General features: G+C 50.7%; 1 protein-coding gene across 1 annotated transcript; it reads right to left on the reverse strand.

Annotated features, from left to right (window-relative positions):
- Window positions 1–6,362: 6,362 nt before the first annotated feature.
- LOC128340414 (uncharacterized) lies at window positions 6,363–12,856 on the reverse strand. The gene is made up of 2 exons (XM_053285459.1): window positions 11,765–12,856; window positions 6,363–8,220 (listed from the first exon to the last, which is right to left on the reverse strand). Exons 1-2 carry the CDS (start codon window positions 12,207–12,209, stop codon window positions 7,589–7,591), a joined length of 1,077 nt encoding a protein of 358 aa, XP_053141434.1. The 5' UTR covers window positions 12,210–12,856; the 3' UTR covers window positions 6,363–7,588.
- Between the last annotated feature and the right edge of the window lie 3,414 nt (window positions 12,857–16,270).

Genomic DNA, 16,270 nt, shown 5'->3' on the forward strand with positions numbered 1-16,270 from the left:
TATGTATATATGTATCCACATGTTCAGCCTTGGACCCCCGGCTTGGAGGTACCCCACACTGGTGTGGTATCATGCACGCGGCCAAAGGAAACTCTTGCATAAGTGGGATAACCTTAAATTTGGGTTAAAAGAAAGTGTCTAGTTTTTCCACTGTTCCTGTTCTACCAGTTTGTTAAGAAAGTGGGGCCCAACCCCTTCCCCTGGGGCACAAGCACACAGTCTCAGCCATACCTCATGAGCAGAAGTTTGTCCAATGGGACAAAGTGAATGAGCTTGAGAGCCCTGTGTGACCATAGAACATGCAATCGATGCTTATGCCCTTCTCCCAAGGACTGCTCTCTCATGAGATTGCCAGGCCATGAAGACACACATGTGGGCCGGAGGGCTGTTGCTGCACAGCCTGATTACTAGATCCATGCAAGCCTAGGGGAAGGGTACCCCAGCAACACATTTCCTGGTCTCAGCGACTTCCGTCAACCAAGAGTCCAAGCACTCCCTCTGACACTCTGGCCTCCCATAACACATATCCATGATTTCTTTTGCCTCACACAGCCACCCAGCTTGCCAGAGATTGCTGCAATCCAGGGATCGCTGCCCTGGAATGCTCCATAGTGGCCGATTTACATACACTGCAATGCCCAGCCTGTTTTGCTGTGGACATAGGGACCGTCCCCTGTCTTTTCCAACTCTGCCCAGCTGAAACGGCTCAGACACATGAACCGGACCGGACTCCTTTGAAGTCTGGAAAGACTGAGTGGAGAGGGGAAGGTATGGAGTATGAGTTCTATTATTGACTGGAGATACCAGGAGTCTTACATCAGAGAGGCCCCCTATAGTTGGAAGGCTTACCTCATGAGAGTGCAGAACAATGAAGTGCTGAAGTACTTGGAGCCTCTGCTCTTCTCCAGTGGACTGTCCTTCTCAGGAGAGGGCTAATCCCCAGCTGGCAAGCTAGCATGGAGGCAAGAGTGTGTTGAGGCTTCCTGGGCTGCTTGGCCTGGGTCTTCGAGTCCAAGAGCATCCTTTGTCACAGTGGACCAAACCCCGGGATCATTTGCCTGCCCTTATAAGCATATTCCTCCTAGGAAGTCATCATGACCCCTTCCAGGAGTAACAGAAAACTAGCACCCCTTGCCGCCACCCCCTGGTATCAATAATTGTGCTTGTGCGAGACTGTATCGCTCCAGAGCTCTTGCAAGGGAAATGGTGCAAGTGACGTGAGGAAAAGGTTAAAATGACTTTTCCTTGCCAAGGGTGGCCAATCAATGATGAAAAGGCACAGTTGTGCCAGACATGCCCCCTCAAAGATCATGGCCAGTGTTTGCTGCTATACTGACATCCTGATGCCTTACCTGCTCTTCACAGAGCGGCTTCATCCCCTGAGGGGAATATCTTGCAGTGCTTACACATCAAGTCTCCCATTCAGATGCAACCAGGGCAGACCCTGCTTAGCTACGGGGACAAGTCATGCCTGCTACCACAAGACCAGCTTTCCTCTCCAGAAACCAGGAGCTGGGAAACTGCAGTTGAACCAACATCTTTGGGATGATTCCCGGCTTCATGGATTAACCACAGTTTTGTCTACCCAAGGCTTCATGCTATATCCGAATGGGTCCACAGTTCCTCCTTCGACACAGAAAGCTGCCTTATACTGAGTCAGAATATTGATCCATCTAGCTCAGTATTGTCTACTCTGACTCACAGCAGCTCTCCAAGTTTTGAGGAAGAATCTCTCCCAGTCCTACCTGGAGATTCTGCCAGGGATTGATCCTGGGACCTTCTGCGTCCAATGCAGAATGTGAATGTTGTTAAGGTGAAAGCAATGTTAATGTGAATGGGTTTTAAACCGGTTTAACATTTTAATTGCTGTTTTTATTGTGTTGTGTTTGTTGTAAGCCTCTTGGCGATGTAAGTTTGGGTTGGTACACAAATATACTAAACTAGTATTTTTAAGCCCGTTTTAATAACGGGCGCTAGCTGTCTTTTCCCCCTTTAAGCTTTCTTCATATCTTTTGCCCTTTTTGTGTGTGTGTGTCCCTGTCTCTCTTCCTTTCTTTTCTTTCCTTCCTTTTCTTGCTTTCCTTTTCCTTTTTTAAAAAAATATGTTTTATTCTCTACGTTATCTTTTTCTCTCTTCTTTCTATTATGGGCATGTTTGTTGGGGGTTTGTGTGTGTGTTTTCCTTTTTCTCTTTTTCTATCTTTCCCCCCCCCACCTTTTTTCTTCACTTTTACCTCTCTTCTTTTTCCTTCCTCTTTGTTTATTTTGTTCTTTTCTTTCCTATCTCTCTCTTCTCTCTTTTTCCTTCTTTATCTCTTTTCTTTTCTCTATTGTTCTGTCTCCCTCCCGCATTCCTTGTTTTGTCTTTTGCTGTCTGTTTTTCTTGTTGTCTCTCTCTCTCTCTGTCTCTCTCTCTTTTTCTCTCTGTCTTTGTTTTCCTCCACCCTGTTCTAATTTTCCCTTCCCTCTGTGGTTTTTTCCCCCTCTGGGGGACGTTGTTTTGGGGGGGGTGCTTGTGTGCGACACAGAATGGCTCTGGGCTCTCCAGAATGGCGACCCCCCCACATGATTAAGGGCCAAATCGGCCCATGTAAATGCCGCTGCGGCCGCCGCCGCCGCCGCCCGCCCTCCCAACTGCCGAGTCCTCCTCACCCCTGTGTCCTCATCCCCGGCCCGAGTCAGTCGGGCGATGAAAGTCCTTAGTTTGATAGGGAGAGAGGAGCTCGCAAGCAGAGCTCCTCTCTCTGCAAAGCCTCTTCCTGAACTGGCGCTTTGGACGCAAAGGACGCAATAGGCGTCCTTTGCGCCCAAAGCGCCAGTTCGGGCAGAGCCTTTGCACAGAGAGGAGCTCTGTTTGCGAGCTCCTCTCTCCCTATCAAACTAAGGACTTTCATCGCCCGACTGACTCGGGCTGGGGATGAGGACACGGGGGTGAGGAGGACTCGGCAGTTGGGAGGGAGGGCGGATGTTCGTCGTCGTCGGTGACCGCAGCAGCAATTTCGCCCATGGGGCTGGGAGAGGAGGACTCGGGCAGCTGGGAGGGTGGGCGGGTTAAGGGCAATTTCGCCCTGGTTTTCCATCTTTCTGATGTGCCGCCTCTTCACTCTCAATGGCTGTCCTGGAGCCGCTGCCGCCTCTGTCTCTCTGCGTCCGCCGCAGCCGCTTGGCAGCTCCGCGGCACGGTAAGGCAATGCCGCCCGCGGGTGTTTTGGTGCTGCCGCCACCTCTGCCTTCCAGTTTCCCCCGCCAGCGCTTCTCCGGCTTCTTCAGGGCGGCCGCTTGTGGCCGTCCAAGATGTCCACCGGGTGCTGGCGGTCGTGTCTCCCTTTCTCTGTTCTGCGCCTGCGCTTCGCGCAGGCGCAGAACAGGGCAGGGAGGCACGAACACACGCTTGGTGGCCGTCCACGGACGGACACCAAGCGTTTTATTAGAGAGGATAAATAAATAAAAACGCAAAGCAGAGGCTCTAAAATTGCACTAGGGCCCCATCCCCAAAAGGCCCCCCAGTTTTGCCCCTCAGGAACCCAGGAACCTAGGAAGCAGCCTTATACTGAATCAGACCATGGGTCAATCTAGCTCAGTATTGTCTACACTGATCGTCAGTGGCTTCTTCAAGGTTTCAGGCAGGAGGCGTTCCCAGCTCTACCTGGAGATGCTGCCAGGGACTGAATCTGGGTACTTCCGCATGCAAAGCACATTCTTTTTCACACTGTTGGGTCCGACCAGTATGCTAGAACTGGGACAGAATTCCACAATGACAGGAGGGGATTTTAGATGGAGTTCCAACAGGTCAGGGGTCTCTCTTGTTGTGGTCAAACTCCTTCCAATATCGGAACTGACATGACTGTACGACCCTAGGAAAACACATGCATTATTTTTAACTGTTTGAATTTTTAATGTCTTTTACAAACAAAAGACGTACAATGAGACAAATAAGTCCCAAGAAAGTCAACATAAAAACAGGGTACTGACTTATACCGAGCCTCACCATTGGTCCATCTAGCTCAGAATTGCCTACACAGAGGCGTAGCTAGGGGAGAGGGGGTCTATGTTTGCCTCTCTCCCCAGTGGCCCCTTGAAGTGAGGGAGATAATAAAGACAATAGGGAGGGGTGGAGTTGGCGGCCCCTCAGGAGCTGAAGGCCTGGGTTCTTTGAACTCATCCTCTCAATTCTAACTACACCCCTGTGCGTACATTAACTAGCAGAAGGTCTTCCAGGTTTAAGGTGAGAGTCTTTCCCAGCCCTACCTGCAGACCCCAGGGATTGAACCTGGAACCTTCTGCATGCAAAGCAGATCCTCAAACATTGAGCTATGTCCCCATTCCCAAAATGAGGGTTGTATCCCAAGCCACCAATTTGGAATAGAGGAGGTTCAAAAACAAAACTTTCCCCCTTTCAGGAATCCTTGACCCAGGTCTGTTCCACAGTTGCTCTCAACTTTGATGAAAGTAAACTCCCCTGAACACAGTGGGACTTACTTCTAAGCTAAATATGCATAACGTGGCACTGTTAGTGAAGTTAGGCCTTGCTAGGTACAAAAAAGATCTCAGGTTGCACTAAAGACTACATTCAGAAACTGATCCAAATAATTGATGGCCTCTTTTATTTACAAAGGAGAGCACCCATTGGTCCAGCATCCCAAACTTGAAGCTGCCCTCCACAGACCATTGGTCCCCCTAGCTCAGTATTCTCTGCCCTATCTGTGGGCAACTTTCCAGGGACTTTCACAGACCTACCTGGAGACACCTGGGACTGAAACTAGAACCTTCTGCATGCAACCTATATGCACTACTGCAACGGCAGGGTTTCTTGTACCAAACATGAACTCACCTAATTAAGGCTGCAGTCCTCAAAAAAGACTACAAATCCCAGGAGCACCCACACCACGCCCAGTCTTAAAAAAATAAAAATCTCAGAAGCACCCATGCCATTTCCTGAGTCTCCATGGGGGAAAGGTTAAAATAAAAAAAAAAGTGTCCTCTTAAAAGTCAAGTTGCAGAAGGCAGTGATCTGATCACTCCCTCGCCGTGAGGAGAGGAGAGAAAGACTATAGCCTTTTCTCCTGACTCCTGCTAATCCTGATAAGTAGCTTGAGGGGTGGGATGAGATGGGCAGCGAGGGGGACTGAAGTCTCACTTCATTCCTCTGAAAGTTTTGACTCAAAAGTGAAGGAGCAAAGTACATTAGGGACCCTTTGTAAGTTCCAAAGTGGTCCTCTAGGCAAAATGACCCCATTTCACACAAGTCTACTAATAAATCTATTATGCTTCTATTCTTCTCCATTAACAATAGTAGCCCATCTCTTTGGCCATGGGTCAGTGGCACAGCAACTGCTTTGCACATAGAAGGCCTCATGTTCAATCCCTGGCATCTCCACATAGGGCTGAGAAAAGAATCCTGCTTTGAGAAGACACTGCCAGTCAATGTAGACAATACTAAGCTGGGTATGACCAAGAGTATGACTCGGTATATGTCCTTTTGCAGTATATTCAATACTATTCTTCATGCAAACCTGCTGACTTTGTTGTTAGACACCTTTCCACTTCTGTATTTTGCCATTTTCTTACATCTTGGTCATTATTATTATTTTTTTCCCTGTGGCTGATTTAGCAATACTGGAAGCCTTGCTGGCTCTTTAGGAATTTGCAACCTGATCATGTACAATATGCCTTTGAAACAAAGGGGGGAAATACAAAGACAAAGACAGAATGTGATAGAATTTTATTTAATGCATTGGCATGAAGTGTAAATACATATTGCATACAGATATTAAACTTCCCTGGCTCTGATATGAAATAATTACCCTGGGGAAACTCAGTATAAAATAAGTCCTGTACAACCATTCAAATATGCATGATACTATTCAGGTGACCTCTACTTAATACTAAAGGTCAGCTCCCGAGGAGAAAAGTGAATGTTTACTTAGGGGCTATAATTTTCACCGACAAACAGGAGCTGCTAATTTTTAAAGGTACAATCCACTCAGCGCTTGTAAGGTGCTGCTTCCATTGATTTCAGTCAGTCTACCCAAGAGCATTACATGGTGTAATTGGACCTACCACTGCTTAGTCGAGAAAGCAAGACCCACAAATTCTGGCCATCCCATGGCCAAAAATTCAAATCCAAATCCATTGGATTTGTCCCATCCAAGGAGACAAATGCTCATAGTGATTTTTGGCAATATCTAATAGGGATGTGCACAAATCAATGTTTTCTATTCAATTTGTACCCAAATTGAATCACCTCCAATTTGTTTTGGGTCCGAATCTGGCCAGCTAGCACAGGGGTGATTTGTTTTGTCCACAAATCTCCCAAAACAGATAGATTTGGGCAAAAATGGTTTTGTACCCAGACCCCAGCCCAAGAAGACACAGAGACATTTTTTAATGGGAGAAACGGGCCACGCTTTATTAATATAACAACATTTGTGGCGGACTGGAAACAAGGTGATTAATCACCAACATAAAAACAGTGCGGGCACCTAGGCGTGGGCTAGGATTCAAAACGTCCTACCCATCGCCTGCAAGGGCGACACACCCTGGCTCAGGAAAGAGGCAGGTAGCTCCCGCCCAATTCCTTCAAAGCCAACCACCCCTTTTAGAAGAGGGGATCTGGACAGCTTCAGATCTTTACCTCCCCGGACCGCACAGCCCAAAGGTAGGTGAAGTCCTGAAGCAGGTTTCTTGGCAATGTAATTCTTCCCGTGCCGCACAGGCCACAAGGAAGCAATTGACCAATCCACCTTAAAATGTCCAAGGGTGCTCACCGAAATCTAGACCTCCTTACCCACAGCCCGCACTGTTACCGCCAACGTGGCCAACCTAGAACCTAACTACCAACTGACTGCAGAACAGAGTAGGCGAAAAAACCCCCAACAACAGCCAATAAGTTGAGAGCAAAAAATTCCTACTCGGCCCATAGGCGACCAGTCACTAGACCCGCTCTGCAACAGGGAGGGAGGGAGGGGGAAACAAACAGCCGACTGAGAGGCCAGAGCGGGGAAACGCTCGGCCTCTCAGCAAGCCCCGCCCACCACGAGCCAGCCAACCAATCAGGCTTCTTCTTGGGCTTGTGAGTCCCGGGCTGGGACAAACACCCTCCCACTTGCACGAGGCAAGGGGAGGGGGATTGTACCCAGACCCCAGCCCAAGAAGACACAGAGACATTTTTTAATGGGAGAAATGGGCCACGCTTTATTAATATAACAACATTTGTGGCGGACTGGAAACAAGGTGATTAATCACCAACATAAAAACAGTGCGGGCACCTAGGCGTGGGCTAGGATTCAAAACGTCCTACCCATCGCCTGCAAGGGCGACACACCCTGGCTCAGGAAAGAGGCAGGTAGCTCCCGCCCAATTCCTTCAAAGCCAACCACCCCTTTTAGAAGAGGGGATCTGGACAGCTTCAGATCTTTACCTCCCCGGACCGCACAGCCCAAAGGTAGGTGAAGTCCTGAAGCAGGTTTCTTGGCAATGTAATTCTTCCCGTGCCGCACAGGCCACAAGGAAGCAATTGACCAATCCACCTTAAAATGTCCAAGGGTGCTCACCGAAATCTAGACCTCCTTACCCACAGCCCGCACTGTTACCGCCACCCAGGAAGGTTAGCCCTCGCTTGACCTTCCTGCCCCACCCCCTCCAAACCTTCAGCAAGCACTTCCCGGATATTATGCAGATACAAATCACAACCTTTCTCAGACAGGTGGACCCCGTCAGGGCGGAATAACTCGGGAAAGCGAGCAGCTATATCTGGCTGCCGCACCACAGACCCCCCGGCTGCCAAAACCACTTTACCTATTGCGGCTGAAATCTTCCTGCGTGCCTTTTCCAAGCTAAGGCAAGAATGAGCACCCCGCCACACCCTGCGCTGGAGCCAATTAACCCATATTATGCGCACGCCAGGCATCCAGCTGCGCAAAATAGACAAATCCGAGGAGGCTTGCTGAAGGATGGCGAGGCCAGGCCGCCGGCCCAAATCATTCTCCCCTAAATGAAGAACCAGGATGTCGGGAATGGGAAACCTATCTAAATGCTCCCTCAATGCTGGAAGCAACTGATTCCAGAGCATGCCCCTCATGCCCAACCAATAAACTGAAGCCTTGCTTCCTAAACCCAACTGGGATCCCCAGCGGGTGGTGCTGGCCCGCTTGAAAGCCCAGAAGACCAACGAATGGCCACACATCAGGACTCGGACCGGGACCGCCGCCCCGCCAGCACCTGCCAAAAGAAAGCAACAGGTCAGTAGAGCCCACACCTGTCCGCTGTCAGCGCACATAACGCCTGACCGCCACGGACCTCCAACGTCCAATCCTCTGAACTTCGACCTCCTGAAGCCCCATACGTGTAGCGGTGGTGGCCGCACCAATACGAAATGAATGTAGAGTAAGCCCCTGGAGCGCAACCCCCGCGGCCAACAGAGCCTTCCTCACCACCGCCAAGAATTGATACTGCGTCAGAGGAGTCTGATTGCTGTGGGTAAAAAGACATCCCCCCGAAAAGGGGCCCAGCCCAGCGTACTGCCTCAGGGCCACCACGGGGCATACATTGATATTCCCGGCCGCCGCGAGGCGAACCGTCTGGCCTCTGCCCCTCTGATCCGTCTTGGAGCGACGAAGGAGCAAACGCACCTCCCCGTCACCGAACGATAAATCAGAATATTGCAAGCAGCGGTCCCTGGGGGAAGACCCGCTGCGGGGAAGCAACTCCCCTGGACGGAAGGCCCCAAAAAAGGCAACCAACAGTGCAGCCCTAAACAGCGACACCTCCCATGGGCCAGAGCAGCACCCCACTAGGTGGCCCAGCGTTGAAGCCACCAACTCCAGAGTAAAAGGGCGTCTGGGGTCCCTAGTCCTAGGCTCCCCCCTAGCCCAACCCTCCAACATGCGCCGCACCCGCGGGTCGGAGGAGGAATCACCAACCCCTCAAACCTGGGCTTCAAAAGCTAACGCGGCAAGATAGCCCCCCAAAGTGGATACCGCACGCCCCGCCCTGCGGAGGAAGACCAAAAACTGCTGAAGTTGCTCTACAGGGACCGGCCACACCTCCGCCAAACCTTCAGTCTTTCGAAAAAGAGAGAAAGCCTCAAGCTTGGCTGTGTAGCTCACTCTGGTGCTAGGCGCCAGAGATGCCGCTATGGCCCGCTGTGCCTCCGCCTGCCAAGTTCCCACAGAAAAGCTGGCATGGGTTCCGGGTGAAGGGCGGCCTCGGGCGCTAACGCTCTGAACCTGTTTAACTGAAAACGAGACAAAGCGTCAGCTATGTCATTCCGGATACCCGGAACATGGCGGGACCGGAAAAGGATGTTAGCCCGCAGACACTGCAATACCAATGCCCTAACCAAAACCATGACCCTCGGGGACTGGGAAGTCTGACTATTGACAATCTGAACAACTGCCAGATTGTCACACCAAAACACAACTGAGGAGTTGGCAAACTCAGCGGACCAAATATGCACGGCCACCACAATTGGAAAGAGCTCTAGGAAAGTCAGGTCCCGGGAAACCCCCTGCCTGAACCAGTCCTCGGGCCACCTGGCGGAACACCAACGTCCCCTGAAATAAACCCCGAAACCTATTCCACCTGCAGCGTCAGAGTGGACCTGCAGGTCGGTTTCCAGAAGTCTAACATCCCGCCAGAAAGACACCCCATTAAAATCAGTGAGAAATGCTTCCCAAAGAGCCAGGTCGGCCCGGGCACCCTCCGTAATTCGTACTCTGTGATGGGGAGCCCTAACGCCCACAGTCAGGTCACATAACCGGCGCAAAAAGGCCCGGCCCGGAGCCACCACTTTGCAGGCAAAATTGAGGTGACCCAAAACAACCTGGAGATCCCTAAGGGAGACCTTACGGGCGCGACCAAGGGACCTAACCATGTCCAATAAAACCCGCAGCTTGGCCTGAGGCAGCCTGGAGCAACCGGCAACAGTGTCCAACTCAATCCCCAAAAAGGCGAGGCACGTGACCGGCCCCTCCGTCTTATCCCGTGCCAAAGGGACACCTAGCCGGTCTGTTAGCTCCATGAAGGAGCGAAGTAAATGGTGGCACTCCCTCGAATTCCCCCTGCCTGTAAAAAGAAAATCATCTAAAAAATGAGCCGTGTAGGGAAGACCCGCCTGGCGCCTAACTGCCCACTCCAAAAAGGAGCTGAATGTTTCGAATGCTGCGCAGGAAATCGAGCAGCCCATAGGCAAAGCCCTATCAAAATAAAATTGGCCAGCAAATGCAAAGCCCAGCAGCTCGAAGTCATTTGGATGTACCGGCAACAGGTGAAAGGCGGATTCAATATCACACTTCGCCAAAAGGGCCCCGGGGCCCCTACCCCTGACCACTTCCACGGCCTCATCAAATGAGGTATAACGTACAGAGCATAAGCTATCAGGGATGCCATCATTTACTGAGGACCCCCTGGGATGAGAAAGGTGGTGAATCAACCTAAATTCACCAGGAACCTTTTTAGGGACCACCCCTAATGGGGAGACCCTAAGGCTGGGGAAGGGGAGACTGGCAAAAGGCCCCATCACCCTGCCCGCAGCCACCTCCTTACCAATTTTCCTAACAACGACTTCCTCCTTACCAACCACTGATCTCAGATTGCGAGAACTGCCTAATCCCCTCCGGGCCGAAGAGGGAATTCTGAAACCATCCCGGAAGCCACATAACAAATAAGAAGCTGCTGACTGGTCAGGATAGTCCAGCAACAGCTGCTCAAGCACCTTCACCTTGATAGGGCTAGGACCCTTTATTCGGAGCGGGTGGAGGAGGGCCACCCTTTTTACTGCTCCCCTGCCTATACTTAGCCCCGGAACCCCCAAACTTGGCCCTGGGGCAGGAGGAACTGGGGTGCCTCGCCCCACAGACCCCGCAGGCATGCTTAAACCGACAAGGGGAACGGGAGCACTTGCCATTGGAGTTAAACTCCCAGCAAACAAGGTGGGGTTGAACCCACTGTTGCCCAGGACTCCCTGAGGGCAAAACCCCCGATGGTTTAGAAAGCAAATGCCCACTGTCAGACCTATCTCCCTCTATGGGCCGGGCTGGAGACATAGTAACCAGCCACAACTCCTGCAACGGAGCATCCCAGGGCAATGTGGGGTCAAGGGCAGCCCTCATTCTAAAACTCTCATCGTACCGTACCCAGGAAGATCCAGCAAAGTCGGAGACCGCCCTGTGAATTATATCCATGTATTTTAACAGGGCAGGGCCCCTTGCGGGCTGGGCTTGGACAATAACCCCCATATAAATCGTGAAGCCAGAAAGCCAATTATTCCAAGTCTTTTCGACCGGCTTTCTCTTGGTGGCTTCGTGCTCCTTACAAGATTCCCCCTCTTTATGCTTAACCTCAGGTTCCCTGAACAACAAGCTAAAAATGTCCACATATTCACCCTTAAGGATTTTTTCTTTTGTAGAAGGGAGTAAGTGATCCCCTAACGGGAGGCCCATGCTACCATAGGGCGCATGCTGAGGTGACGGCAGAATCCCCATCGGATAATAACCCGCCTGCACCCCCGTGGCAGATCCAGCAGAGGAGGCCACCCCCGGGAGTGGGAGCGACCCGCTGGAGGGCCGGTTGCCCAACCAGACCTGCTCCGCAGCGCCTTGTAAGCCTGCAATAACTCCAGGAAAAACCGGCGGGGAACCCGCCACCCAAGGTTGTGTATATGGGGGCCAGTAAGAAGCTGGGCCCCATCCACCCATGGCAGGCATCGGCCAGGGACAAAGCCACTGGCCGGTGACGCCGGGCGGTGTAGGTGCTGCTGGCTCACCCTGGGCCAAAGGAGTAGCCGTATCCACTGGAGGCTGAACAACTGGTGCCGCAGGCGGAGGTAGCAATGGTGAAGGCGACTCCGGAACTGGAGACTCAGGTTCAGGAAGCGGTAACGCAGGAGCAGAAGGGCCCGGTCCAGCAGGGTTCAGCCCTTCTTCCAGCGCAGCCAGCCTACTAGAGAGAGAAGTTAGCAGCTGGCTTTTCACAGAACCCCTGGTCCTCCGAGGGACCTTAGGAGGAGGCACCCCCCACACACCTGAAGGACCCGCACCTTTGTCGGAGGGGGCTGCTTTTGCTTTCTCTAAAGCTTCCATCCTATTAATTAACCCCCGTATCAGAGTCATCTCCTCCTCCTCCTCCGAGGAGGAGGACTGCGGGGGAGCAGGCCTCTTGGGCTGCTTAACAGGGCGCCCCCCTTTCTTGCCCTTGGCCTTCCCCGGCATACTGCCTCCAAATAGTGGGATTCCAAAAGGGGTTGGAGAAAAAAAAGCGCCAACCACACACAGAATGAAGGTAGCAAGGATATAGAACAAAAGCCAAGCCCTTGTCCTGAATCAAAAACAATACTCAATCCTATCCAGGAAAGCACCAGAGCCCCCCACCCAAGGAGAAGGCTTGAAAAGGCCTTTTGACTCTCAACCAGGCCAGGCCCACCAGGGCACCGATGAGCACAAACACCCACCTGCTACCCACCAAACAAATAAAAGAATGTTGGCATCAAAGTAGTGCTCCAGGGAACGGAAAAGGGGCCGCTGCCCAGCCACCCAGGCTGATGGAAACCCCCCAAATACCCCACAAACCAAAAGGGCAAACGCCCAGAAGGAGAACCACGCCCAGGAAGCCGAGTGCCGACGCCGCGCTGAAGAGGCCCAAAGACGCTGCTGCTGCAGCTGCAACCCAGCCGGGAGCAGTCCCGGGAGTACCCCCCTACCAGCGGGGCCACCGCTGACACTATGGCCCCCTCGACGGAACGCCGCCGAATGCCGCCTCGCCCGCTTGTCGGGCGCACCCCCCCAACTAAGGCCTTCGAGGAAGGAGCTCCCGGACTGAGCTCCTTCCTAATCGGAAACAAACAGCCGACTGAGAGGCCAGAGCGGGGAAACGCTCCGCCTCTCAGCAAGCCCCGCCCACCACGAGCCAGCCAACCAATCAGGCTTCTTCTTGGGCTTGTGAGTCCCGGGCTGGGACAAACACCCTCCCACTTGCACGAGGCAAGGGGAGGGGGATTGTACCCAAATCGATCCGAACAGCAGGTGCAGGCAGTAATTCTCTCAGCAGCAGAAAGAGGGTGGGGAAAAAAATATCTTCTCTTTTCCTCAATCAGGAAAGCAGGAACAAAAAGCAGAGAATCCACTCCAGGCAGCAGGCAGGCAAGGCAAAGCAAAGCTCCTCTGGCGCTCTCTCTCTCTCTCGCTCTCTCTCTCTCTCCCAGGAGGCAGAATGGTGGCTGGCTGCCTCCTTAAGTACATTTGAAAATCCCTTCTTTGAACTCCCCCAACCCTTGTCCCTTCTTTGACCCTTCCCCTAGCCAATGCGGGGTCAGTCACCCCTGGCAACACAAGATTTGAAGCCAATCTGGAACCAGGGGGGGGGGATTGCCAGCCAATCGTTGCACAATATAAGTCACCAATCTGAAGCTTCGGAGGGCGGGGTTTTCAAAAATATTTCCAGAAACAAAATGGAGACAGCAAGAGAGATCACCACAAAATGGAGGTCTGAATCTACAAATCTTTCAGGTTCCAAATCTGGACAATTTGTTTTGGACCCAAATCTGGCCAGCTAACACAGGGGCAATTTGTTTTGTCCACAAATCACCCCAAACAGGTAGATTTGGGTACAAATCATTTTGTACCTGAATCGATTTGCACATCCCTAAATGTCTACCCACCTAGAGAGGAATAATAGGTAATAGCATCGTTGCACTTATGGCTTTCACTGTGTTATCAGCCCATCTTTATCCCTACCCCCATCCAATTATGGTAAAACTGCAGTCTTTTGCACAGAGCAAAGGGTAAGGGTCAGGATCAGGGCTAGGGTAACAATGCACAAATTGTTGTACTTGCTCCAGAGTAATCTTTGGGAGACATTCCTGCCAATTTTCATTTCCATTCCTCTGATAGCATTGATCTAATTTTATTGTCATTTTTGTGTTTTTAATGTTTTAAAACCTTTTAAAAGCTTTTAAAACAACATTGCAAATTTGGCCGCGGCAGACCTGATGGTCAGGACAATAAAGGCATGAGAACACACTGATGGCTGAAAGTATCACAATGCTGTCATCTGTTTTCCACTTTCAGGGTGAACACCTCACCCATGCCACTCAGCTATGCTATTTGCCTTGAATACAAAGTTCCCATTGGGGCCAATTGAAGCTTTCTTCCCTAAGACAAATATTTCACAATAGGGGGGAAATCTGGATTGGGACCATGGAACTCCCTACCTCCCAGATCATGATTCAATCCAGATTGTTTCCCCATAAATGTTATTTATGGGAGAAAAGATATTTTAAAAGTTGCAATTTCCATTATATGGGATTTTCCTGTCACTGCAAAAATGGCAGGAGAGCTGGTCTTGTGGTAGCAAGCATAAATTGTCCCCTTTGCTAAGCAGGAGCTGCCCTGGTTTGCATTTGGATAGGAGCCTACATGTGAGCATTGTTAGATATCTCTCTTAGGGGATAGGGCCACTCTGGAAAAAGCATCTACATGCTTGCCTGCAGAAGCTTCCAAGTTCCCTCCCTGGCATTTCCAAGATAGGACTGAGAGACGCTGCTGCCAGTCTGTGTAGACAATGCTGAGCTAGGTGGACCAATTCAATTCAATTCAATTCCTTTATTACAATCACAGTCTAGCATAAAGTTGGACCAATGATCTAACTCAGTAGAAGGCAGCTTCCCATTTTCTTATGCACACTGCTGAGATGAATGATCCAACATCCAAGCTGGCATCTCCAAGATAGGGCTTAGAGAGACTCCTGCCTGGAATTGTGGAGATGCTGCTGCCAGTCTGTGTAGATACTGAGCTCGGTAGACCAAGGGTCTGTCTCGGTAGAAGGCAGCTTCCTATGTTACTATGCAGCACATTATCCATTCTATGGGACTCTTTAAGGCAGAGGCAGCCCTTCTATGAGGCAAGGTGAGGCAGTCGCTTCAGGCTGAAAGTTATTGGGGCACCAATAGGATGCCAAGATGCCCCCTGATGCCTCACCTGTCTCCCTCTGCTACTGTTGCCCACCATGAGCAGCCACTACAGTGACTACTACCTCTGCCTTCTCTTTGTTGTCATTGGCCTGATAATGAGAAGGGGGAGGAAGCAGAAGAGGAAACGAGCAAATGGCATCAGAGTACTAGAGATGCTGTATAGCAGTGGTTCCCACCCAGCATTTGGGGGCTTCCAGATGCTCCTGAACTTCAATTGGCATCATCCCCAGCCATAATAAATTGCAGTTGGGGCTGATGGGAGTTGTAGTTCAGCAACATCTGGAGGCCCCCAGGGTTGGAATCCTTGCCCTATAGACCAGGTGTAGGTAGCCATGGCTCTCCAGATCCCCAGCAGGGCACGCACACACCACATCAAGTGGCATTTGCTGCCCTGCCTCAGGTGCGAGGGGATGATGGGCTGCCTTTGATTTAAGGCAATGGAGCAATCTCCAAATCGGGAACTGGCAATCCTAGTTGGGACTGTAACAGCCAGAGAATCCTGCACTTTCCGGTGACAAGAAGGAGCAAGCACTTTCTTCACAGCACCTACTCTGAGTGCTGAGCATGTGAATTTAAAACAAAACTACCCTTTCAGTGAAATGGCATGGATCTCACCTTGCCTGATACATTCATAGGCTGGATAACTCTATTTGTTATACGCTTGTATCATATCAGTTCATCTGGGAAGGATTGTGTGACTGTTTATTGTAAGGGGTTTGACTAGGCAACCATTCAGCTTGACAATTCTGCTATTCTATGAATAACAATGTCGTGTCATATGATACCAGTTCACATAGGAAAACCTCCCGACCGCTGGAACAGTTACTTTTTCTGTTTTAGAGATCTAGATCCATATCTTATACAAAGTGGCAATTCTTTTGCTGAGAATATGTGTTTATTCAGGGCATCTCAAAGAAGGTATTGTCATGGCTCTGGTCAGCCACACTGTGTGTGAAGCTCTCCTGTGATTAATGGACATTTTAATAAATGATGAATCAATTACTATAGATTGTCAACAGCCTGCCTGTTTCCATGGTTTGAAATTAGTTATAGCATCTACAACTGATCTGTTTAGCCATGTATGACAAACACCACTCATTCTTTGATGTGCTTAATGCATCCAGTGCTAATTGCATTTGAACTGAATTTTCATCCCCAAGTTCATACCTGTTAGTATCAGGAGAACTGAAGGCTCTCAGTGTTGGCACTTTGAGATTTGACAAAGATGGCAGCTGATGTTTGCATGAGAATGTTCCAAATCAAATAGAACAATGTTCCAAATCAAATAGAACAATGACAAAGCAA

The sequence above is a fragment of the Hemicordylus capensis genome, chromosome 1 (assembly GCF_027244095.1).
Source record: "Hemicordylus capensis ecotype Gifberg chromosome 1, rHemCap1.1.pri, whole genome shotgun sequence".
Lineage (NCBI taxonomy): Eukaryota > Metazoa > Chordata > Lepidosauria > Squamata > Cordylidae > Hemicordylus > Hemicordylus capensis.

Excerpts from the sequence above, each read along its gene's own strand:
- LOC128340414 (XM_053285459.1), bottom strand. The coding sequence starts at position 12,209 with ATGCCGGGGAAGGCCAAGGGCAAGAAAGGGGGGCGCCCTGTTAAGCAG. Across the intron at positions 8,221-11,764 it reads GGCTACTCCTTTGGCCCAGG|GTGCTGGCGGGGCGGCGGTC; the intron begins GTGAGCCAGCAG and ends TTCTTTTGGCAG.